At 43.4% G+C, this 25,033-nt stretch overlaps 3 protein-coding genes across 4 annotated transcripts in view; 2 read left to right on the forward strand and 1 right to left on the reverse strand.

The window, feature by feature from the left end:
- The window catches only part of LOC128270641 (streptococcal hemagglutinin), a 106,390-nt gene extending 100,194 nt beyond the window's left edge, over positions 1 to 6,196 (reverse strand). The window contains exons 1-3 of the mRNA XM_053008050.1: positions 6,176 to 6,196; positions 5,413 to 5,483; positions 4,833 to 4,980 (exon numbers count right to left, since the gene is read on the reverse strand). Coding sequence (XP_052864010.1) covers positions 4,833 to 4,980; positions 5,413 to 5,483; positions 6,176 to 6,196 — 240 coding nt within the window. The remainder of the gene's footprint in view (positions 1 to 4,832; positions 4,981 to 5,412; positions 5,484 to 6,175) is intronic.
- A 12,854-nt stretch (positions 6,197 to 19,050) lies between these two features.
- On the forward strand, positions 19,051 to 22,106 carry LOC128271927 (uncharacterized). Of its 2 annotated transcripts, XM_053009612.1 has the most exons (3): positions 19,088 to 19,126; positions 19,242 to 19,275; positions 20,866 to 22,106. In XM_053009612.1, exons 1-3 carry the CDS (start codon positions 19,089 to 19,091, stop codon positions 21,382 to 21,384), a joined length of 591 nt encoding a protein of 196 aa, XP_052865572.1. In that variant the 5' UTR covers position 19,088; the 3' UTR covers positions 21,385 to 22,106. The 2 variants fall into 2 exon arrangements, with proteins under 2 accessions (XP_052865571.1, XP_052865572.1); XM_053009611.1 differs by having other exon boundaries at positions 19,051 to 19,126; positions 19,242 to 22,106.
- A 464-nt stretch (positions 22,107 to 22,570) lies between these two features.
- On the forward strand, positions 22,571 to 24,420 carry LOC128273059 (leucine-rich repeat-containing protein 15-like). The gene is made up of 2 exons (XM_053010972.1): positions 22,571 to 22,653; positions 22,769 to 24,420. Exons 1-2 carry the CDS (start codon positions 22,616 to 22,618, stop codon positions 23,931 to 23,933), a joined length of 1,203 nt encoding a protein of 400 aa, XP_052866932.1. The 5' UTR covers positions 22,571 to 22,615; the 3' UTR covers positions 23,934 to 24,420.
- The last annotated feature ends 613 nt before the right edge of the window (positions 24,421 to 25,033 follow it).

Consider the following 25,033-nt stretch of genomic DNA (forward strand, 5'->3'; position numbering starts at 1 on the left):
GTCCATAACTCAGAACCAATACATCTTTAAAACATTATTCATTTGACGGTGCTCTCGTTACGATGCAGAGAGTGTCCTTGCAATACAAAATTGTGTTTAACTTGATCGGCATGGTTCTTTGGCTTGTTTTGAAAACGGAGAACATCGGATGATATTATTCATTGGCAGCTATTTTGATTTTCAATTCAAAAAACTTACCAACATGTTCAATTACACATCAGTTCTAAGTTGGTTCTAAGGGAGATGTCAAGCCGTTCCAGCTGCCACGGAACTCAAAATTCATAAATTTTGGGATCAAGAGCAGGATTTGATTTTTGTTTCAATGTAAACAACTCGCGTTACTTAGTAATAGTATGCAGATAAATACCCTAAATTGGATCACCATCCTAGAAAATGTCATCAGTTTTGTGGTATCCTCCAAATTGGACATAAGCAGTGGCAGATATCCAACATGTCAAACAGTTTACAAAACCAAACAAAACCGACACCATGTTGATCTACAAAGGCTTACGACGGTAAACATTCGATAATGCAACGTTTGTATAGCTCTGTGGCCACAAACTGTACCACTTCGTACCGATATGCCAGAGAAATGAAGAGGAAACCTACAGCATAACAGCCTGGCTGTGTAAAATGTAAGTGTGTAATACCTGTTGGATGAGCAAATATTCGGGCACAATTTAAGCACAATTAAAAACGCTGCGACAATAATACGGAATGCATCCTACAATCGACAATATTTTAAGACCCCATCTTTACATCTTTTAAGGAGTTGCACTATTCTTAGAAAATGGAGCGAAACCTCATCATCCATAATGAGAAGGTGCCCTGAAACATTACAAAGAGTCCGTTCGAATTTTTTTTCTGTTTAACGTACCCAAAACTTGTTCAAAGAGCGCATATAATCAGAACTTATCTTCATGCAGCTATTGTGAATCGCACACATCATTCGACCACGTAGACGAATCATATTTACATGGATTCATATAAGGGATGTCAAAACCTCGAATTTTCTTTTTGTGACACGTTTCAAAAACAATATTACCTAACAGCAACAACGCAGATGCTTGGCGAGAAAAGGGAGCAAATAAATGGCGATCGATGGAGGGTGAGCGTGATTAAAATTCGGTAATGGATCAGTTGCTCAATCGTGTATTACGATATCGGTTGCGTGCCTTTCGGTAATGATAAAAGCTCCAAACCGAAAACGATTATTCTGTTAATGGTCTTTGGGGGCCAATTTCGCTCACTCGCTGCTCTAAGGGGCTGTGTGTTTTATGACCTTTTTCTTCCAAACAACCCCAAACCCACTGAGCGCTTGTGGGTCAGCAGTGCCCGTGGATATGTAATTATCGTGTGGTGGTGTGCAGTGAAGAAAAATAGACGAATAATGGAGAAAACTGTATCAATGTTTTTCTCAATGTCTCGATGTATGAGACTCACAGGAAAACCCATTCCATTTCCGGTAAGAGAAGTTTTCCGACACAACATTGTAACGAACCGAGGCGAAAACTGAACTCCTCATGGCCCGATCCGTCACACGGCATGTACGCAACACAACGGAAAACAATTATTGCCACAACTTTCTTCACTCACCGTGTACAATAGAACAAGTGCGTCATCACGACCGGGAACGAACATCGTCTACCGAGAGCGCTTTCAGGACATGCTGCACTCACCATTATTGCACGTTGCGACGTTTCCACAAGTGCATGATGCATTTTTCAACGCGTCGCACAACAACACAAGGCTATGCAAAAAAAATGAAGCAAAACATTTCAGAAAAATGCGAACCCTCCCACGGAGTGCACTCGACGCCCAAAGCCCGTTCTTTTTCGTTTGCCTTTGCAACAAAAAGGGCAGCAAAGTTACGTAATTCAAATACTGAGGAAAACGGGACCGGATGCCACGGAAAAGTGGGCCAGCAGCACCAGCGGGAGAGTGCATCCGTCACATCGGAAGCGCAGACCGGAGGCGGCAAAGCACGCCGGGTCCGACGCCGGGTCCGACGCCGGGTTTCCTCGAATTTCCCTTTGTAACGTAGTACTCTACCCAAAAAGGGCGTATGAAACATTATGCTCGTAAGCAGTTCCGAGCGGTGGACCCATGGTGGGCCCAGGAATCACCGTCGATGCGTGTGTCTACATAACTTGCACTCAGTAAACGAAAGCAAAAGATCCCACTCATCTCGAATTTTCGAAGCTTTCGCTACAACGATATATAATTTAGTTAATGCTGGTTACGTGCTTACCCTCCATATTAAACCTTTATATTCAATCCCGAACTCGTTTCAAGTAGCGGACTCAACAGTTCACTACCAATTTATCGCAATTAATATAGCTCACTGACTATTTAGTCCAGACGATGGGACTACTGCATTAGAAGGTGTGTTCAGAGCATAAGTCACTGTCGACGAAGTCGGTACGGCTTCGCAAATGAAAATCTAACCACAAAGTCGTGGCGAAGGATGTGGACGAGCTGCTAATTGATTTTTCCAGGAACCGTTTCTTTTGGTGGTGGGCTGCCTAAAGCAATCGAATCGAACTCTCAACGTAGAAATGCTCCTTGTGGCGCTCTAGAGATCGAGTCCTACACGCGGTGGAACTCTGATCCGACGTATTATTCGCTTAACTATCCCTTGGAGATCACTTCCTTTATCCCTTCGCGCTTATGAGAGCGACAATCCTAGCCTTTCTCAATCATTATTTGAATAATTGAGCATCAACCAACCGATTAATTGTGATCAGTGAGTTGAGCTTAATTTTGAAAGGGGTTTTGCTGAACATTGAAGCAAACAGCAAAGCTTGTTCTACAATGTTCACGTAAAGGAAAAGTAACTCCACAATCGTCATAAATTAAATAATTCAAATTTTTCGTTTTCCAACAAAGTAAAAACGCCCAACAAACGTTAGGCTATTTCGCAAAACAGAACAACGAACAATCGTGAAAAATGCGTACATTGAAGCAAAAGTAACACGAATATTACGAGCATTCGTGTTAAGGAAATTAACAGTCTTCTCGAAACAAAAAAAAATTACCGACACAAATTGCTCACCCAGCGGATTCCCCCGCAAGTCCGACGCTGTGTCGCTCTGTCACGGAAAAGCTTTTATAATTTTATCACCATTTTTAGCACCGCGTCCGTTAATCCCAGCACGTAGACACACACACACACATACCTAGAACATCATTCATGGAAAGGATACCTATTGAAAAAATAGCTCCACTGGCACCGGCAATCTCGGCACGGTCGCCGGTTCTGGAATGTCTCGTCTGGAAAAGCAATTTCATCTGTGGGCGATGACATCACCCACCGGGGCAAGGAAATCTGGGGAAAATAAAACTCAACTGGAGCCGGTTTTGGCGCATGCGCCACGACAAATTAAGAAAAACCCACCACGACCAACGACGAAGGATCGCCTCTCTGGCGTTGGGTTAAGCTTTGCCACCTACAACAACACACACACAGTGCACCCGGTGGTCCCCAATCCGGAGCTCCCTGTCCAAACGTTGTCGAGTGTCCTTCGCATATCGCTACGAAAAAAAACCCTTCCATGGCAGGTCTGGAGAATGGCAAAAAGGGGTGAATGACTGATTGATTGTCGGTCATCAGGCAGTGACAGAACCGCCGAGAGCTTGATGCTTACTTGCCGATGGGTTGTCCCAGTGAAGTTTTTAATGACCCGGCACAACATAGTAAACCGATATGTTTATTCGCTTCTTATGTTGACTTTTATGGAATACATTATGGTACGGTACTATCCATTTCCGTCGAATACTCGTGACCAAAGCCGTGAAATTCCAAAGCCGTTTTAAACCAAAACTATCTCCTGCAGATTAGATACAAGTTACGGTCTCACACCGACGATCAAGGGTTACTGTGAATTAATAAAATTGACAGCGACGCCATAATAACCGAGCACCGCTCGGTCTTGCTAACATAAACATAAATATCACATTTACGGACGTAAGCAGTTCTCTAATGTCATTTGAATCTTGTCTTACTGCCCGAAACAAATATAGCATTCTAAGCTATTTACCGCTAGGTACAATAAAGGGTGTTACGGACGAAAACGATAAACAAAAAAAATTGTAAATTAGTCAAAAAATTTATTCAAAAATCAAGTAATATTTCTTTTGAAAGCTCATTTTATACAGAATATGTAAAAAAAAATATCATTCAGTCCTCCGGTTCAAGGAATGCGCATTGCCGGTCCTTTCGTTTTACTCCTTTCATCAACTCTTGCACCGTTCGTTTGGTCGCTTTCTTCGCTGCAGAACGCTAAGTTTTTTTAAATTCTATCTCACTGACAACTGTTTTACGAGTCTTCTTGAGGTTCCGGTTGATGATGGCCCAATATTTTTCGATTGGGCGGAGCTCTGACGTGTTGGGAGGGTTCATGTCTTTGGGCACCCCCTGGACGTTGTTTGCCATAGCCATGGCCTTTTTCCCATAATTACAAGATGCTAAATCCAGCCAAAACAGAAGAGAACCTTTGTACTTTTCTGGGAAAGGCAACAGACGTTTATTTAGGCACTCTCCGACTCTCTTGGTTGATGGTCCCGATCGCATGTAAATGCCACTTTTTAAACCATAGAAACAGATAGCCTGCATACGAGATATTTCTTTGTAAATTTCGACAGCGGAGAGCCGCCCAAAAAACAAAGCCGCTGGAAACAATTTGTAGGGGTCCATGTGCGATGCAAAATATCTACAGTGACTTCTGTAAACGATTCCAACCTTCAACATTGAGATGAACACTTGCAGCTCTTCAGATAAATACTGCTTTAAATCTTGTGCATCTTCAAATGGGCTTAAACATTTAGCTTACATCATATAGCTTTCCGGTAGTGCCGTTGTACGGTTCCTCGTGGGCTGGATAAAACGTGGCCAGTAATCCCCCGGCGGCATTACACAGCCCATCGGCTCCGTGACCGCCGGTCTTGGACAGCGTATTTCCATTTGGGCTTTTTACCGTACTGGTGAAGAAGTTTTCCAACGTCCCAAAGTTCCGTCCAGTTTTCGGTTCGGTCGAGTGAACCGTTTATGAGGACGTTCATTTTTCAGGAGGATGCAAAAGATCCACCGAAAAGCTTTTCAATAGGCGAAAACTATGGAATACTTTTGTGAATGCTTCCTTACTGAGTTTATTGTTAAAGGACAAAAAAGGGAAATTTGTTGCCATTCGTTGGTGGGTTGATGCAAAATATCTACAGTGACTTCTGTAAACGATTCCAACCTTCAACATTGAGATGAACACTTGCAGCTCTTCAGATAAATACTGCTTTAAATCTTGTGCATCTTCAAATGGGCTTAAACATTTAGCTTACATCATAAGACCGTGACATAGCAAGATCGGTCAGAAGAAGAAATTCAAAGATTGTTACAGCATAATTCACCAAAAAACTTACGGCTCTCCGTCAAACATGTGAAATCTATCGTCCCTAGAATCACTGGCCGGTAACGGTTTCGTCGCGCTTACCTGTGAATAAATAAAGAGAAGCAAAACAGAGCCTTATAAATAACGTGATTTTATTTTACATCCCAACATAAGCACGCCCTAGCCACCGGCAGACCGATTATGTGACGAGTGTTAACGCTATCAGGTTACACCTCCACTCGAGCATAACATGTTTATTGTGCATATTTTAAAATGAACCAACAAAACGTTGTGCTGGTGAGAAGAGCGCGTCTCGGAGTAAGCACCTCTCCGAACGGACTACTTGGGCATCCCCATCTTCCCCGCCTTAGACCGACGACCTTGAACAGAAAGACACACCGTGGGCAAGACATCGTGGAAGCGAACTGGCCTTCGCGCGCTGGTGGTAGCGTTGCTGATTCGTCGGTGATGCCGATGATGTCTTACTTACGGCTCATGTTTTCCTCTCTGTGGCGATTCTATTTTCTCGGTATTTTTTAACAAGCGACCGTGGGAGTGCAACGCCAGCATAGGACGGAGCCGCCCACAAGCCCAACTCAGCGTGACAATGTTCGACCCCCGAGCCCCGAACACCGTCGACGGAAATCGTCAACGATTTTTGCAATCTCGACAACAACCTGGACAGGATGGCATTAAATTAGCTGGTTCAGCCCCCCCGGGGGGCGATGATCCAAAACGGTGTACATCCGAACGAGCCGACATCCTTTACCGAAAAGCGTGTGCATTTCGTTTACATCGTACATCGAGACCGCCATGCCGAGTTACAGATAACGGTTACTATTTCAGTTCAGTTCAGTCAACACCCTAGGCTAAAATTGAACTCCAGGAGAACTCAAAACGGTTCGAAATCAAGGAGACTTGGTTGCTTTGTAACAAAATATCGCTCAATAGCATAGAAGATGCGCAGTACAGTAGACTTCGAGATAGTAGACAAGCAAACAACAAGAAAATGGGTTTTGGGGAATACTTTTTGGGGACTTTTTTCAATAACAGTCAAAATAAATCCTACATTTAACCGAATCATCGATTCCAATTGCGAAACAGTGAATGGGTTTTGAAGCATGTTCCATTCAATCAAATTTCTAGTGTTTGCAGAATCCGAAAATAGGTTGACTGGTTGTAATGTGGGCTTAGTCTAGAAAAATATGTCTCAGCAATGAAGCAACAGCATGGAACATGAAGCTATTGTGGAACAAACAACATTTTTTTGAGATATTCGGTGATCTTTGAAAGATGGTGGTCCTCTGTTTTTGATACTTTGATACTGATACTGGTTAGATACTGTTTCAGGATTGAAGAATAATTTTACTACATTCCCAAAATGTTCCAAGCCAGGCTAGGTTATTTTTTATGTATGTAGCACTTATTCGCTTTCGCAATGGAGTGACACTCGTGACTCATGTTGCGATTTGCCCGGAAAGTTCAAAACAATTAAATGCAGTTCACCACCAAAAAGAAGGTCATTTTCCCTTTTCACTGACACGAAGAAAGTCACAGTTTCGCATGGTATTTTCTCCGCACACCTAAATCTGCGCACCCTCGCGGATGACAGTAATTGGGCGAAAGGCTTAATGCACGGAGTTTCTAGGCGCGCAAAAGTCATTGCATGCGCACCACCAGCAACACCGGTGAACCCCATTTTAAATCAGATCCAACGAAATAAAAGTTACGGCCACCCTATTAACCATTAAGGTGCTCTGCACCCCGAGAGACATTGTCGCCCGTCGCTTTCGCGGGACAATTTATGCTTGGGGCCATTTTTTTCCCCCGAAGCCAAGCGGCGCACGTCCCGGAGTTTTATGGACAAGTTGAACATTTGATTGACACTCCTTGGCACCTCTTTCGGTTGGTCGACCGACCGCTGAGCGACGGTGTGGTGTAATGTGGCGCACGATCGCTCTGTGCACGTGCAACACACCGGCGCTACGATTATGCTTATTTTAATGATCTTCCTTTCGGGTGGGTTGGGAATTCGTTAAACGTCAGCAAACGACGTATCTGGGTGTCGTGCGTTTTCGCAAGCGTTTCTTTTTTCAATGATTAATGGTTTAAAAATCCAAGCCAAAAAAAAAGGTTTTCTCGCGTCCTTCTGACACTCGCCGACAGATCTTTTGTTTTCAACACCCAAACGCATAAAACATCGCTCAGCTTTTTCGTCACTTTTTCGCTTTATCTTTCTCTCTCTTTCTCTCCGTTATTGTCTCACCAAGATGCGACGGATCAGTGAGGCCAAACGGCTGGTGACAGCATAACGTTAACGCAACGACACTCAATGTAAACGCTTCTTAGGAAACCAAAAAAATTGCATTAAATCCAGCGGGAAGAGAAAATTGCAGTGTGAAAAATGCGAAATTGTTGCACTATTGACATAATAGCGTGAGAAGTCGGTGTGTGGTGGCGAAACACTTATAAATGTTTAATGTCAGTAAAGTTTGGTGAACAGAATTCAGAATCTAATGCAATACCGTTATGCCATCATAGTTCGCCCAAGAGTTATTAAATCGTCATAACAAGATATTCCGGGAAAAAATAAATGCCTATTAATCTACAAAGTATTTAAAAATGGCACAAAGCTAGCATCTCACCTTTCTTTATTATTTTCAAAACCTTTTTTTTTCACTTTGAAATGTCTCTACTGACAACTGATTTTTATAAGCTCAAAAATCCCTTATTTCCAAACATTTTCCTTCCAATTTTCCTCCATTGAAAAAAAACACATGTAACACATCGTTCAATAAGTCCCGAGACTAGCGTAGAAATGGGGCTAATAATGCCATTTATATACCGACGTTCGGAAGTACCAACCTTCAAATGAGGTGTGGCAAAATTTGATTCGAAATTCGAAGCATAACCAAGAAAGCTATAGTGGTTAAAGTGACGCTACTTTTGCAATCCTGAAAAAATGGACCAAAGCGAGTTTCGTGTGTTGATAAAACATTGTTTTCTAATGGGAAAAAACACTGTTCAAGCTCAGCAATGGCTTGAAAAACGTTATCCGAACTCTACTCCGTCGAAACCAACCATTTTTTGGAGGTATGCTGACTTCTATGCGGTTGTGCTGATACAAATGATGCGGAACGTTCGGGTCGACCAAATGAGGCAGCAACTCCCGAAAACATCAAGCAAGTATTGAAAATCGTGATGGGAGACCGCAAAATGAAAGTGCACAAGATAGCTAAGATGATGAACATATCAACTGGTAGTGCTTTTACTATTTTGCACCAAAAATTGGATATGAAAAAGGTTTTTTTCAAATGGGTGCCGCGTTTGCTCAAAATTGAACAAAAGCCACCATGGCACAATTCAATCAAAACGATGACCAAATTCAACGAATTAGGCTTCCAATTGCTTCCTCATCCTCCGTACTCGCCGGATCTTGCCCCCGGCGACTACTAGCTCTTTGCGGATCTTAAAAAGAGGCTCCAGGGAAAAAGATATGGCTCGAATGAGGAGGTGATCGCTGTTACTAAGGGTCATTTTGAGTCAAAAAACAAACCGTTCTACAAACATGGAATTGAAAAGTTAGAGAAGCGCTGGAATGATTGTATTACACTTGAAGGAGATTTTGTTGATGAATAATAAAGAATTTGGCCGATATAATGTTGTTTTCACAGTTAGTCTCGGGACTTATTGAACGATGTGTTACTTATTTGTTGATTTTACCTACTTTTGTCAAGTCCCAAAACTTTCATCGCGCCACCTCTATTACTTTCGTTCATTTTGTCTATTACTTTCTGGCCTCCGACATAAACTAGACCTCTAGACCATCGGCACCCCGAAGGGTGCACCCGTCCAGCGGTAGTTAGCCTATTTCCGTTCCAATATGCCGCTCGGTTTCTCATTTTTTCGGGCCCATCGTTAAAATCCAATCAACATACTAACCTCACCCGCGTAACCTCCGTAAGACGTGTGCGCTACAAACTGCGTCGAGAGAGTGTGCGTCGGAGAGCATAGTCCGCAAGATTGCTTACGGTCCGTTTCTAGAGCTCAGAGGTTTCCCAACCTGGGACAGCCCCGGGAAGTGTGCAACACGGTTAATGGCATTAATCAAAAATTGAGGTAAAGCACGCGCTCTCGAACGTCTTGGTGTGATGCTGCCGAGCGGTTGGAGGTCGGCTACCGATGCGTTACGCCGTTCTATGTTTTTCGCAACGATGTCGCCACTTGGCCAAGGACCTTTCTCGATGCGGGCCAAACACACTCACACACACACGAAATGTCGGTCAATCTTGGCCGCGTTTGCCGGTCGCGTTTGTTTTTCGATCGAACTACTTCCGATTGATTGAGTTATTTTCGGCGACCATTTCTTCGGAGTTTGATTCTCTTTTCTGTACTACTTTCGGAGCAAAACAATGAAACTTTGCCAACGAAAGAGCCAAAGAGAGCTTTTAAACCACCAAGATAGTACTCAGTTTGTACGACAGCTGCCTCTAGTACAAATTAGTTTAGCCTTATGTCCAACCCTTACTAATCTCTTGCCTTTCTTATTATCTTACTATAACAGTGTCTTCTCTCACAACAATTTCATGGCACGGACAACAGAATAAATTGAGAATTCTAAACTAAATATCTAAATTAACACTTAGCATACCTAATGTTTTTATTTAGCCCGCACTTCCGAACGTTAACTTCAGTCTATGTGTTGACATTCCACAAACATCCGAAAACGAATGCACAAACTAACAAATAATTTAGCAATTTACTAGTCCACTGAATCGAGTCAATCGAAACAAATCCGCGCACCAAACACACCACTCGAATCTACTCTAGTGCACCTTAGCGAATGGCTTCATCAAGTGGCCGGATTTTCTGTTTTGGCGATCATCTCTGATGCGGCCCGCACCCTTTTCCACCTCCGCCCCAGGTCAGGTGGCCCTTGGTCACCGACACTCCGTCTCTCTGACTCACTTTCGTTCGAACCAACCTTTTTTGCTCACAACGCTTCACACCACTCTCTTCTCTCCGCTTTCTCAAGACTCGCTGGCACAAAATTTCCGTCACAGTGTACCAAAGTGTCGGCGATGGCGGCTATTTTAAGCGGCGCCGACCATTTTCCGGCCCTGACCACTCGCGGCCACACTCGGCGTGTACACGGCGGTCAGCTGGCTGTGTCTGGTTTGAAAATTTAATATCGAAATGCAGCGGGACAAACAAACAAACACCGTGGACCGGACTCTACGCCACCCGATGCACCGACGCTGCACAAATAGATTTTCACGCACCGTTCGGGGCATCGCATCCCGTGCAGCAGCTCACGGTGGCGTGCAGAGACTTGCAATTAATTTCTTATCACGCTGTGACATAACGAAGCGGTAGAGCGTCTTCGTTTTGGTTCGTCTGTCATTCATTCAGACAGTGTGGTTTGCATGTCTGGCGCTTCCAAAAACATGACGCCTTAGCATATTGGCCGTACGTTCTAACGACACCAAACTCCGGACTCCGGAGTTCAATTTTCGGTGAATCCATTAAATATCTATTAAGCACAGAGAGCTGAAGTCGAAACCGGAAACGAAGAACTGGACCGTTGCTCGGCAGTCGTTGCCGTTATCGTTACCATACTCGTCGAAACCGAGCTGGGATGACGTGGAGAAAATCTAATGACACTTTCCTCACGGCACTTCACATCCATGTTTTACATACTGTGGACATTGTAAACCGGCCCCATGCCACGTTAGAGAGTGCGGAGGTCGGAGTAGTTCGAGTGTTCATTTTCACAGATGCACTTAGTGCATTGCATTAAAATTGCAAACTGATGTGCAAAGGGCTAGCGAATTTGACTGAGACAAGGTCCGTTAAACATAGAGGTCTCGGTTCTCAGCTTGATTTTAACAAAGGAGAATCAAATGTCCACTTCCTTCGTGTATTTCTGTTCAAGTACTAAGAATGAACTTATTGGATAACAAAACATTCCAAGCAAAAAACGGATGTGGATTTATCTGTCGTAGCGGCGTTACGACAGATAAATCCACATCTTATTCATACAACAATACAAAAAAACATCCTCCTTCTCTTAACTTATGCCTCTTCTCTGTGGTCGCAATGCTCCAAAACTAACTTCCAGTGAATATAGATAAGACTGAATAAAATTGTCAAAATAATCCTTAATTTACACTGGAGAACACCAACGAATCTTGTCCTAAAACTTGCTGGCGCGCAAAGACTATCGTTCGAAATTAACAAAGAAACAAAAAGAAGTCCTAATCAATGATGCAATAATTCTATGGCCGGAACAATTCGAGAACTAATTATCTGGAGAGTTTAAAGTTAACTAGTTGTAAGATGTAGTTTGTTATTAGTTATAAGTAGGATGAAACGACTCAATGTTACGCCGCATAACATATAATTCAAATAGATTTAAATCGAAACATTTACATTTCAAACATGTTGATACCTTAGACTTATTAAATAGCTGCAATCCCAATGTGGAATATCTCTGTACTGTTATGTAATCAAGCACTTATGTCTAATAAAGATCTAAGTTAAAAAAAATCTTATTCATACAACAAATCGAGAGCATTTATAAGGTATGCCTTGGTTATGCCAAAGTCTTGCCTTTCAATATCATAATACACAGTTAGAAATGTAATTCCACAATATATTTGACTTGCCCTCGAATCTTGTTCTTCACACTAACCGCGATGTGCGTTTACCATCATGCTCTTCTTGCATCCTCTTAACGGCAATGCTCGGTTTTCCCCGACTGTGGCACACGGGTTAAGCAATACACTGGCCAACATCCTCAACACCGACAGCAATCGTGTTTCTCTCGAGTGGTCCCCAATTTGACAGCTGAATGTCACGCCAGCATCATCTTCGCCTTAGGTGCGCTTTCCCATACATACGCCGAGGGTCAAAACCGTAGACCGACGCCATTATGCACACACCGCTCGGCCATTGGGAACACACCAGAGAGTGCGTCTCCCACATGTTTTCCATTCGACTCCGTTCATCATCGAAGTTTGACGATAACTGGGTCAGCACCGGGAGGCAACACCGGCCGTCCCCGGCCGTGGTTGGGTGTATAATTTAAACATACAACTGGCTCTGCCGACCGATGCCGACATGAAAATGCCGTGGCCTCCGCCAAGAGCATCGCCCGCCCAGCTGATGGCGGTGGGAAAAGTTGGCCGGCGGCCGGCGATGCGTCAATGTTGATTTTAACAATTTAAATATAGGACCAACCGGGCCCCGGGCCCGGTTCGGCGCCGGAACATTGTTTCGACCCGCATCGGCCACAAAAAAGGATATTCGAAACTCGATCACTGGAACCAACCAAGGAACCAACTCTCTGCCACGCGACCTAACGAAACGATAATTTAATCTAAAGCGTTCCCAACATTACACGAAAAAGGGATGATAAAAAGTATGCAGCCGAAAGCGAATAGAAAACCCAACACGGCCCAGGGCCGCAACGGAACTTTCCACGCCAAACCTCTTGCCGTTACAAAATTGCGGACTTATCTCGCTCAAAGTTTATCGGGCCGCCAATTAGGAGCACTGTAGTGCAGCTGCAGTTAGCAAAACGGCACCACATTTGCACATTTGCAGTCCATCTCCATCGGAGTGAATGGAGGGGCTATGTTTGGGACCGCAGACCGAACCGTCTCACTTGCAGCCAATCATTAGTCATCCAACTCTAACGCGTGGCCAGCGTTAGCCCTGCTCGAGACACTAACACCGCACCGCGTTCTATTGTTGCACTTTGAACGTTATATTGCCCACTCTTAATTTCTCCTTCGGCTGACCGAAATGTAGCGAAACGCAAGATGCAACGGCAGCGGCACGAAAAAATGTAGCACAAAACGAGGTAGAAAGCGAGGTAGCCTTAATTGCGCTCAATTTAAACTTCAACCCAATTATACAATGTTGGGTTTCACATTTATTTTTTGTCCGTATTTTGCAGTCCGTTACATTTACGGTGGGTTCACAGTCTGTCGACTGGAAGAGGAACTTTCGGTCGGGGATAGTGTGTGGGATGGGTCTGGACCGGACCAGGGTATAGAGGTTTGCATGTCTGAGAGGTGCATCCTGCCCAGTGCAGAAGAAGGCCGTCCAATGACTGATGCACTTCTTTGCGAATTTTCGGTAAATTAATTGCGTCCCTTTACTGAATTCATAAGGTAATGCGACTGAGACATAATGGACCCAGAAATAGTTGGCATATTCCCAATATTTTTGTTCCTCCCGGTGTTGATTTTACTGGGTTGTTTAATAAGTTTTACGCTTCGATATGAAAAGCACAGTTTAATGGTCTCTCTCAATACATCAATACACTTGTTCCAACGAGGCTCCAATTTAAGAATTCCTTCTCTGAAGAGGGAATCTGGAAGGGCTGAAAAATACGCTTCCAAAGCGGTTCTTGTCCTGACACGGTGGTTTGTCCTGATAAAAAAAGGAATTTTTACCTCTGCAAACCGGGTCTTTTTTCACTATTTTTTTCAGGCAGCTGATTCAGGAGGATTCAGAATTTATTTACCAGTTTGCAAGTAATTCACACATAAAATTCCTTTCGCATCCCAAAAAACTGATGCTAACACCTTCTTCGCCGAATTTTTGGGCACGAACTCGTTTCGGAGCCGGAGAACCAGGTTCACATCACTTTTTGGCGTCTTGTTTTGATTCAGGATCATGGTAAAGTCTCATCCATAGTGATGAGTCGACGCTCAAAATCTACTTTATCCTTTCGAAAACAGAATATTGATTATACTGGTCAATGAGATTGCTAGACCTTATATTAAATCTCTTTCATTGATTCGACATTTTTCCAATACGATATCCTGTATTTTTCCTACAATTTCAGGTGTTGCTACTGTTTTTTGACGTCATCATCACATCGTTATCGTCACACGTCGACCTCGTTTAAATTCAGCAATCCACCATTCTACTGTACTAATTGAAGGCGAAAAGTCCTTATACACTTTCAACGTTCGTTCATAAATTTCGTTTGGTTTTAAACCTTCCAAAAACAAAAATTCAATCATTGCATGATGCTTGATTTTTTCCATTGCAACAAATTAATGTAACACGTCGATACTAAAAGGCTTGTAAACAAAGAATGAAGTGACAGATTGAAATGAAACTTCCCGTACGTTCATATGAAGAGTGTACCAATAAAACAAAAATTTTTTTAGGTTAGCAGCAGTGTCCTCTATAATTGAAGCTCAAAACTGTTTGGAAAGCATGGTATTTCCAATTTTTCATTTTACCTTAATTCATCGTAATTCACATTCAAAACAATGAACTTTATACTAAGAATTATTGACTGCAGCATCAGTTTTTGCTTCGGCAGATTACAGACATTGCATGTCACTTTGCCAACACCACATCTCGCCAAATGCCGTACGGATAAATCCGTCCGTTGAAGTTTCATGCAAAAGGGCCCCAGGCGGTTATTGCTTTTCCGTTGGATCGAACAATGCATGTGCATCGGGAGCCCAACGGGAAGTGTTCGTCGGAAAGTCCCAAGCTGCTGCTTATGCTGTGGACCGCAGCGTCCCATCCGAGCGCGTGCTGCAACTCACCCAGCGTCGTATGTTGGCAATCCCGCACCGCTCCAGGAGCAACCGTGAAGCATAACGGTCCGATGAAAATCAATATCATGCTCGCAACACGGTGCGCTGAAATTGTCACATGGCACATACGGGCGGTGCGTCACGTTCCGGTGAGTCGAGGGCGCAGTAGATGTGGCGTCTTCCCCGCTCTCGTTTGGAATTGCGAAATAGTTCGCATCGATCGCCAACTACCGTCAGCGATCGCGGGGTTTGTGTTGCGATGGAGGCCTCTAGCTTTATGTTTATCTTTGCAGTACATCTGCTAAAGCTGCTGCAGATCAAGATCTTTGCTTCGGTGCTGTTGCTGCTCCTTTCCCGCTCTCTGAACCTGGGCAAATTGGAGCCGCTGCTTTATGGACTACAATTGCTTGGGCCACACGTTGCACTGTCGTTAGTGGCGCTGGCGAAGCATGCTCCTTCTAGAGGCACAGCAAACCGGTTGGGCGGGTCGCGCGATAAGATCGTCGTCCCCAACATAGGAACGCAAGCTCCAGACGTAGCAGCTGAACCTGAGGAAAAGTCCTTTAGGCCGAGCCCTACCTCTCTACGTAGCGACGGGCGCCCTGGGCAACTGACTGTTTTCCTGCTTAAACTTTTATCCACCCACCAGTGTGGAGGGTGGGATGGTAGCATAATTTATGGTGCTAATTAATTGCCACATTTCCGCGCCGGGTTCCGTTAGAATATAGAGAACAGAGCCCGTGCCGTGGTTCCAGTGACTTGAACTAACATAAAGACTCCACAAACGAGTACTGTTAGATGTAGCGTTTCAACTGTCCTCTAGTCGTAAAAATGTTCATAAACTATTTGACAAAAACACAAAAATCTAAACCACACTCGATACTACATGCAACGCAGCGTTTTATTGATCGGTACTGCACACCGACGCTTTCCGCTCGTGGTTAAATTTTTGTAAAATTCCCTCACGTATCCTTATCGTGTGCCGCTTTGGCCGATGTTCTCGAACGTATTCTTGGCGCGTACGCCCCTACTAAAGCAGAAACGGAAGACCATCCTCGAGATAATCGCTCTTCCGGGGGTGCAAACTTTCGCAAGCTGCTACGGTGTACCATCCCCGGGTGGAGCAAAGTTTTCCCGGCACGATAAGGATACGCGAAACGGCACACGGCACTTCAGCTCACGGCACAATTTATTGGGAAAAGTTTTTGTCGACTCGAAGGCGAAGGCGTTCACTGCGCGCCACGAACACGCGTTTCCTGTTGACGTCACAGGTTGAAACTGTCACATGTGAACACACCCGAACCGGAAGCGCGCTTCCTTGGCCATATACAACGCGCCTTAATTAAAAATGTTCGCAATGTGTGAAACCTATCCAGTCGGGTCCGGTCCGCAAACCAGCCTTCCCTTCCTGAGACGCGTTAGACGCAACGCGAAAGAAGCCCTTGAAAGGTTCATTGGTAGCAGTGGAGTCCGAAACTGTCGCATCGTTCCCACAGGTCGACGTGCCGGGCACGGGTTCAAGGCATGATAGAAACAGTGTGGTGCCAACGCTTCTTCCTTCTGCTGCAGGATTCCTTATTTCTTCGGTCTACGCCCAATCGAGGGCCGAGAGAAATTGCCGCAGACATTAGCCCATAAAAGGACCCCCCCCCCAATGGTGGTGCTGAAAAGGAGCGAGACTGAGCGGGTTGCGTGCCTCGGACTGACCGGACGCCCTATTTTGAATAACTCAAGTGACCCCGTGTAAATGGTCGTCCCCGGTTTTGCTTTTACAGGTCGCAGCAGTTACACGGTGTAGCCGGTCAGTGACTTCCGATCGATGTCGGACACCGACGACACCGAAATAGAGGTTAATGAGGCTTCTAATCGATCGAACGACGTTCGCCTGGTTTACTTTGCCCCCCCTGGCAAGTATCCTCGAAAGTGGCCGTGCTCCACGAGCGGGATGAATATCGAAGATCTGACACACAAAGTAGAACCCATTCCGAAGGAAAATCTGGACATTAATAATCGTCGCAGTAAATCATCGTAACTTCCGCTCTTAATCCAAGAACAGGAGCACCCCATTCAAGACTCCATCGACGGAGTGTTTCACTAGACCAGCCCGACAGACCAATTACGTGTCCTGCAGGAGTGTCCACTCTCGCAGCTGAGCAATCGAAGGCTTCCATCGGGCGGACCATAAAAGCGACAGCCATTTCATAGGACAGACTACATTACGGGCATCGTTTAACGCAATCGATATGAGATTTGCCGGAAGTGGTCTCCCTGGTCCAGCGGTGTTGTAATGGCTCTGGCTGGCTGAGTGGTGAGCGTGGAAAACTGTGATTCCGCGGGAGCCCTCCCCCGGGAGTGCCTTGCACGGGCCCCGAAAAGCTTCGCATGCAGTGTGTTTGGAGGATAAAAATGAATTTTTAATCATATTGACAGCAACGTTCACACATTCTCCGTGCCATCGGCATGGACGGCAGCGATGGGATTTTTCATGATAGACTCCCAGCCGAGCGACTCCATTCGCTCCAGTCTGTAACTTGGCCCTCACGACCACGCGTTTGGCTGGTCGGCTGAATGTAGGTTGACTTTGTAGGCGCCGTCGATACCGAGCCTCGAGGCTCGAGGGTGGCGTCTAGAAATGGAATATCGATTTTCCGCTCCCCACGCGCGCAACGTCCACTCACTTCCTGCCGTTCTTCCGTTTTTGCGTGAGCTTCACGACCAGCCATTGTTCGACGGCGGCCACCAGCGAAATCTAGGACATTCCTAGGATTCGTTTGGCTGTCATTCGACCAACCGGTTGCCAGGGGCAATCGATTGGCGCAGCGAAATGCACTTTTCTGCCTCCGCTTCGGGGATTCTACGAGTGGCGGGCAAATAAATAAGCGAGTCTCTCTCTCTTTCTGTTTTTTATCTTTGTTGTGAACAATTCATGTGATGCAAATGTTGTTTGCTCGGCAACGTTGACGAATCATTGCGTGTGTCGATCGACCGAATGGCGCAACACGACAGCCGTGAGCTCAGGTGTATCGAAATGCGTTCGAACGGATTTGCATTCCATCGGTCAGGACACGAATGCACCACTGTTCGATGGTTCAATGGTATTATCAATCGCAATCGCAACGGACACGCAGGAAGCGTATGTTGTCGATTCCACCAGAAGGATAACTTTATGCGATTGGGGAGCCAACACGGTACGAAAAATCGATACCATAGTTTTGCAGGCTGCATTGCGAATTCGATGGAGGAAGGCTATTTCTATCTGTAGACCTATACCTTTTTATTTTATAGATAAACGTCAATATATATCAATCATCAATCATCAATCATCATATTTATGGTCAGTGTAGCAAATAGCACATATTTCTGAATCATGCAAGTGTTATTATAGATAATAGAAGTTTGTGAGCTTCTTTCGTAAACAAAATAATTTATAACTTAAGCACGCTTCTCACGTAACAACGAAAACGATGACGAACTCTGAACAAGATAAGATGGAAGAACGATCTCCGGGTAGCCGTTTGGGTGGCTTACAGTAAGTGTTATCAAACTGTTTACAATATTATCCTCTTGGTATCATCTTAAATATATTACTGGACATTCTAAAACAGAAATCATCATCACGTAAGAAATAACAGAAATCATCAACAGTAAACAATATAACAAAAATAACTGACAGCTATAAAGAGTAGCTAACTTATCAATGCACTTTTACTTTTAATTTATTTTGAGCCAGCGGCTGTTTTTATATTACTCCTCGACATTGAGTAGATTTCTTCAGCTCACCAACTTTTCGCTGCTTCAAATGTTTCGTATTTCAAAGATTCGTTTTTATTTTTTTCTTTTATATTTTTAATTTTTATTTTCAGTGTAATTTGTATATTAATTTAATATAAGTATCTGCTGGACAATGTGTTGGAAATGTGGACTTACTGAAGTTGTAGATGGTTTGAAATAAGTTGGCGTATTTCTTACCCAACAGTAGATCAGCACAAAGTGCCGAATGATTCATGCCCTTATCAACATGTTTAATCAACAAGTCCAATGCGCAGCTTGCGCAGATGCTGATAAAATAATTGTAAACAGGACGTCAGTTCGGTTTGAAAGTTGGACGCGATCGGTCACGCAGTATTAAAGAAGCATGCGAACCGAATGTGTTGTTGTCGGGATAGTGTATATGTAAGTGTACTAAGAAAAAAGTGTAAAAAAGCTGAAATAGTATTTGCTTTTGCTAAATTATATCAGACCAGATCAGATTCAGATTTATCAGATCAGATTCTTTTGCTCTTTTAAGGTACATGTCATACATAGCACCACAGGCACAAAGTGTGAGCACTTTTCGTTGCAACGCTCGTTCAACTGGGAAATATGACGAACCAACCATTTTTGATAGTGTTTTTATAACGTCAGAAACCGTATACTCATTCGAATGTCCTGAAGATGGTGGTAATCGAAAAATCGTAACATATGACGACGATTATGATAGTCAATATGACAACATTAAGTTTGTAAACTCAGTGATGGCCGATATTCCATCCCAAATTTTTTCATTCGACTCACGAAACCTATCCCTTGTTCAGTGCGGTATTCAAAGAATATTAGACCGTAGTCTGAAATCAGCATTTCATCTACGCGAATTAAATCTGGCACAGAATAATATAACGGAACTTAAAAACGATGTCTTCGAGGGTGCTGTTCGGCTATTAACGCTCAATCTTACTGCAAACTCCATCAGCGTTATAGAGAGTTTCGCCTTTCTACATCTGCGTTCACTTACGGTGCTTCTATTAGCTCAAAACAAATTGCAAACGTTGCCCGAAAACGTATTTTCCGGTGCTAAGTACCACTTGCCGGTGCTAAGTACTATAAATCTCGCCAGCAACGAACTGCGTGTACTGGAGAAGGGTCTGTTCTCAACAAATGCACATCTCACCACAATCCAGCTTCAAAATAATCAAATCAACGCCGTCGACGAAAACGTATTTTACAACGAAGCCGATAGCCAACTTTCTAGCTTAGAGTACATTATACTTAGCAACAATAACATAACAGAAATTAACATTCCCAACGTAAGGGTACACAATCTCATACTAAGCAACAACAGGATCACGCACATCCACATATCATCCAAAGTGCACTATCTGCAAGCTGAAAATAACCGGATATCCTCCATCACGTTCGATAACGTGTCAGAAGCCGAATTGCAGCAATTGAAACTAAAGAATAATTCGATATCTTCTCTTGACGTCATTGGTCGGTTGCAAAAACTGGAAACACTGGACTTGTCTTACAACTCACTCGATCCGCTAAACGTAACAACTTTCGGAATGCTCAAACACTTGACAGTGCTGGACTTGGCGAAAACGAACATTTCAAATCTGCAGCACGGTACATTCGGGCATCAGCAGGCTTTAACATGGCTCGATCTGTCGTACAATAACTTGGACCAACTGGATATAGATGTGCTAGTGTCATCTTCGAGATTGGAAAGCCTCTACTTAGAAGGCAATCACTTGACGCACTTGGAATATTCGAAGATGAAAACATATTTCCCAGGACTTAAAGATATTGGTATTGGTGACAATGACTGGAACTGTGCGTACCTAACTAAACTGGTAACCTACTGTAATGAACAGTCTATAGAACTCTACAAAACGGCCACTTTAGATGTTCCCAAAAATCAAACACATGTAAAAGGTGTTTACTGTTCCGATGATAAGTATCTGACGCGCAACTGGACGACGGCCATAGAACATCTTTATAAAGACACCAACCGTTCTGCTGGCGATGCTCTAGAACAATTGTTCCGGAACGTTTTGGCAGACGTTAGAAGATCTGGCAGCGATTATTCCGAAGCGATCAATAAAACTCTCAAGATGACAGTGTTTAATCTAACCAAACAACTGTTTCAATTGCAGAGCGATCTCGACACACTCCGCCAGGCGCAGCTTGAGACACAACTGACATTTTTGTCGAATCACACACAAAACTCGAACTGTAGCATGGACGAGCGGAAACGAGTGATAGAAAGTACCAACATGAGGATTGATAAGCAAGAGCTTGCTATCAAAATGATGGAGCTCAACTTTAGCCAACAGTTGTCGAAAGTAAACAAGGCGTTGGAAATGGCGAACGAAAATATTGATAAGCTGACAGTTCTAATGAAACAAATGAAACAATCGCCCAACAATATAGATGAGGCGAAGAGTTACAGTGCCTTAGCAGTGGAGAAGCAGACTCAGCAAGCCAAATACAGCACAGACGATCCGCACAAGGGTCACAGCAACGTTTGGATCGTCGCAGTGCTACTGGTGAATGGATTGATACTAAGTCTGTTGTTTGTCAATCTGTACAACAAATACTACCGCTCACGAACAGTTCAGAGAAATCAAATAGAGAATTCAAGTTTGACGACGATCGTTGACCATGAGATATAATGTGTTTGCGACCAACAACGCAACAGAACGGTGACGCTTCAGGTGTTCTCGAAGAGCAGTCAAGACTAGAAGACAAGTAGTTCAGAGTGAGATGATCGTTATCATTTTGAATGCACCGTACCGCACCATTATCACCTTTTGTTTAATCTTAGAAGAACGGACCGGGCCGTATTTATTGTTCCTAAATCCTAAATTCTAAATTACCCGACTACTACGTAATTATCATAGAAAACAAGAGCCCCAAAGAGCTAAATTATGTTAATTAGTATTTTGTTTGATAGCCTAACCGTGTATTGGTCGGCTAATAATGACATGAAGCTCCAACGCTGCGTCCTGTGAGACGCTGTGCGCCTTTACGAGTGCAAATGCCAACCGCAAAACGTGGGCTATTGGTGTCATTCTAAGCAGCAAGCGTGATCTTCGAAAACTTGCCGTAACTTGGATAACACTAGTTTGTAACCATCTTTTCAAAATACATTAAATTATTAAGGACAACTTTAAACACGCTTCTCAGGCAACAATGAAAACGATGACAAACTATGAACAAGATAAGACGGTAAAACAATCTCCGGGTAGCCGTTTAAGTGGCTTACAGTATATGTTATCCAACTGTTCATAATGTTATCCTCTTGGCATCATCTCAAATATGTTACTGGACATTCTAAAACATTAATAAGAAAGAACAGAAATCATCAACAGTAAAATATATAACAAAAATAACTGTCAGCAATAAAGAGCAGTTAACTAATCAAATAACTTTTACTTTTCAATTATTTTGAGCCAGCGGCTCAAATAAAATGTTTTTTTGTTGTTATTAAATTAATGTTTAAAATTTTTTTTTATTATTAATTATTAAAATGTTATTTTGTTCTTATATTGTTGCTCGAGGTTGAGTTGATTTCTTGAACTCACCAATTTTTCACCACTTTAAATGTTTCGTATTTCAAAGAATCGTATGTAATTTTGTCTTACAATATAATTTTTGTATTAATATAATTCACGTATCTGCTGGATAATGTGTTGGAAATGTGAACTTACTGGAGTTGTAATTGGCTTTTTTCTTACACAACAGTAAATTAGCACGAAATGCCGAATGATTCATGCCCTTATCAACATGTTTAATCAACAAGTCCAATGCGCAGCTTGCGCAGATGCTGATAAAATAATTGTAAACAGGACGTCAGTTCGGTTTGAAAGTTGGACGCGATCGGTCACGCAGTATTAAAGAAGCATGCGAACCGAATGTGTTGTTGTCGGGATAGTGTATATGTAAGTGTGCTAAGAGAAAAGTGTGAAAAAGCTGAAATAGTATTTGCTTTTGCTAAATTACATCAGACCAGATCAGATTCAGATTTATCAGATCAGATTCTTTTGCTCTTTTAAGGTACATGGCATACGCACCACAGGCACAAAGTGTGATCACTTTTCATTGCAACTCTCGTTCAACTGGGAAATATGACGAACCAACCATTTTTGATAGTGTTTTTATAACGCCAGAAACCGTATACTCATTCGAATGTCCTGCCGATGGTGATAATGGACGAGTCCTATCATATGAAGATGATATTGAACATGACAACATAAAGTTTGTAAACTCAGTGATGGCCGAAATTCCATCCCAAATTTTTCTTTTCAGCCCACGAAACCTATCCCTTGTTCAGTGCGGCATTAAAAGAATGAATCGTAGTCTGGAATATGCGTATGAGCTAAGTGAATTAAATCTGGCACAGAACAATATAACGGAACTTACAAACGATGCCTTCGATCATCATTACCGTCCGCTATTAACGCTCAATCTTACTGCAAACTCCATCAGCGTCATAGAGAGTTTCGCCTTTGTATTTCTGCCTTCACTTACGGTGCTTCTATTAGCTCAAAACAAATTGCAAACGTTGCCCGGAAACGTATTTACCCCCTTGACGGTGCTCAGTACCATAAATCTCGCCAGCAACGAACTGCGTGTACTGGAGGAGGGTCTGTTCTCAACAAATGCACATCTCACCACAATCCAGCTTCAAAATAATCAAATCAACACCGTCGACGAAAACGTATTTTACAACGAAGCCGATAGCCAACTTTCTAGCTTAGAGTACATTATACTTAGCGACAATAACATAACAGAGATTAACATTCCCAACGTAAGGGTACCCAATCTCATACTAAACAACAACAGGATCACGCACATCCACATATCATCCAAAGTGCACTATCTGCAAGCTGAAAATAACCGAATATCCTCCATCACGTTCGATAACGTGTCAGAAGCCGAACTGCAGCAATTGAAACTAAAGAATAATTCGATATCTTCTCTTGACGTCCACACGGCCACATTAGATGTTCTCAAAAATCAAACACATGTAAAAGGTGTATACTGTATAGAAAATCCGCACAAGGGTCACAGCAACGATTGGATCGTCGCAGTGCTACTGGTGAATGGATTGATGCTAAGTCTGTTATTTGTCAGTCTGTACAACAAATACTACCGCTCACGAACAGTTCAGAGAAATCAAAAAGAGAATTCAGGTTTGACGACGATCGTTGACCATTAGATATAATGTGTTTGCGACAAACAACGCAACACAACGGTGACGTTTAAGGTGTTCTCGAAGAACAGTCAAGACTAGAAGACAAGTAGTTCAGAGTGAGATGATCGTTATCATTTTGAATGCACCGTACCGCACTATTATCACCTTTTGTTTAATCTTAGAAGAACGGACCGGGCCGTATTTATTGTTCTTAAATCCTAAATTCTAAATTACCCGACTACTACGTAATTATCATAGAAAACAAGAGCCCCAAAGAGCTAAATTATGTTAATTAATATTTTGTTTGATAGCCTAACCGTGTATTGGTTGGCTAATACATGACGAAACGCTGTACGACACGAAATGCTGTACGAGAATCATAAATTTCAACCATCCACTGTAACAGAAACATCACCAAAGAAACGTAGCGTTTCTCATGAAAAGCGCCAAGCTAGGGGCCATGTAAGCATTGAGTGAATAAATATGAAGAGAAATGATTTCTTTTAAAACTCCCACAACATAACGAATATCGATAGTTTCATGTCAAGAAGATTAATGCCCAATCTCGTCCGCTGGCGGGAAATGACTTCCTAATTGGATTTCCCAAGCTTTGGGCGGCGTCTTTTCCAACGTTTTCCACCCTCGTTATCGCTGAGGCTCATTTAGCAATGGCAGAGAAGCAACCGGTAGCGTCCCGTTGAATCTGGGGCTCCCCGAAAGGCGGCTGTAATTTATGTTGCTTCGAAGGGATTTTCATCTTCCGCGTAGCGTGAGGGTCTGCCACCGCGCAGGGCAGCTGTCATTTATCTTTCTATGCCCGCCGTTCGCTCATCTCTAAAAAGGTACACCGACGGAGGAGGAGGTAATCGATCCGATTCGATGGGCCGTTATTTTTCGCCCCCAAAATCGTCAGAGCCCAACCGAAATGGTTGACCTGCAGGTGACCGAATCTGACCCACATTGGTGGCGGAAGGAAGTGAAGCGAACGGCGAACAAACTCGAAACTAAACATGAGCCGGAACTGGCAGGGATCGATTTTTCAATTACACACCACAACCGGGAAACCCTTGGGCCGGCGGCCGGCTCGTGTGGTTGCATAAAACATGCCACCCGCCGTCACCGGT

Source organism: Anopheles cruzii, chromosome 3 (assembly GCF_943734635.1).
Source record: "Anopheles cruzii chromosome 3, idAnoCruzAS_RS32_06, whole genome shotgun sequence".
NCBI classification, from domain to species: domain Eukaryota; kingdom Metazoa; phylum Arthropoda; class Insecta; order Diptera; family Culicidae; genus Anopheles; species Anopheles cruzii.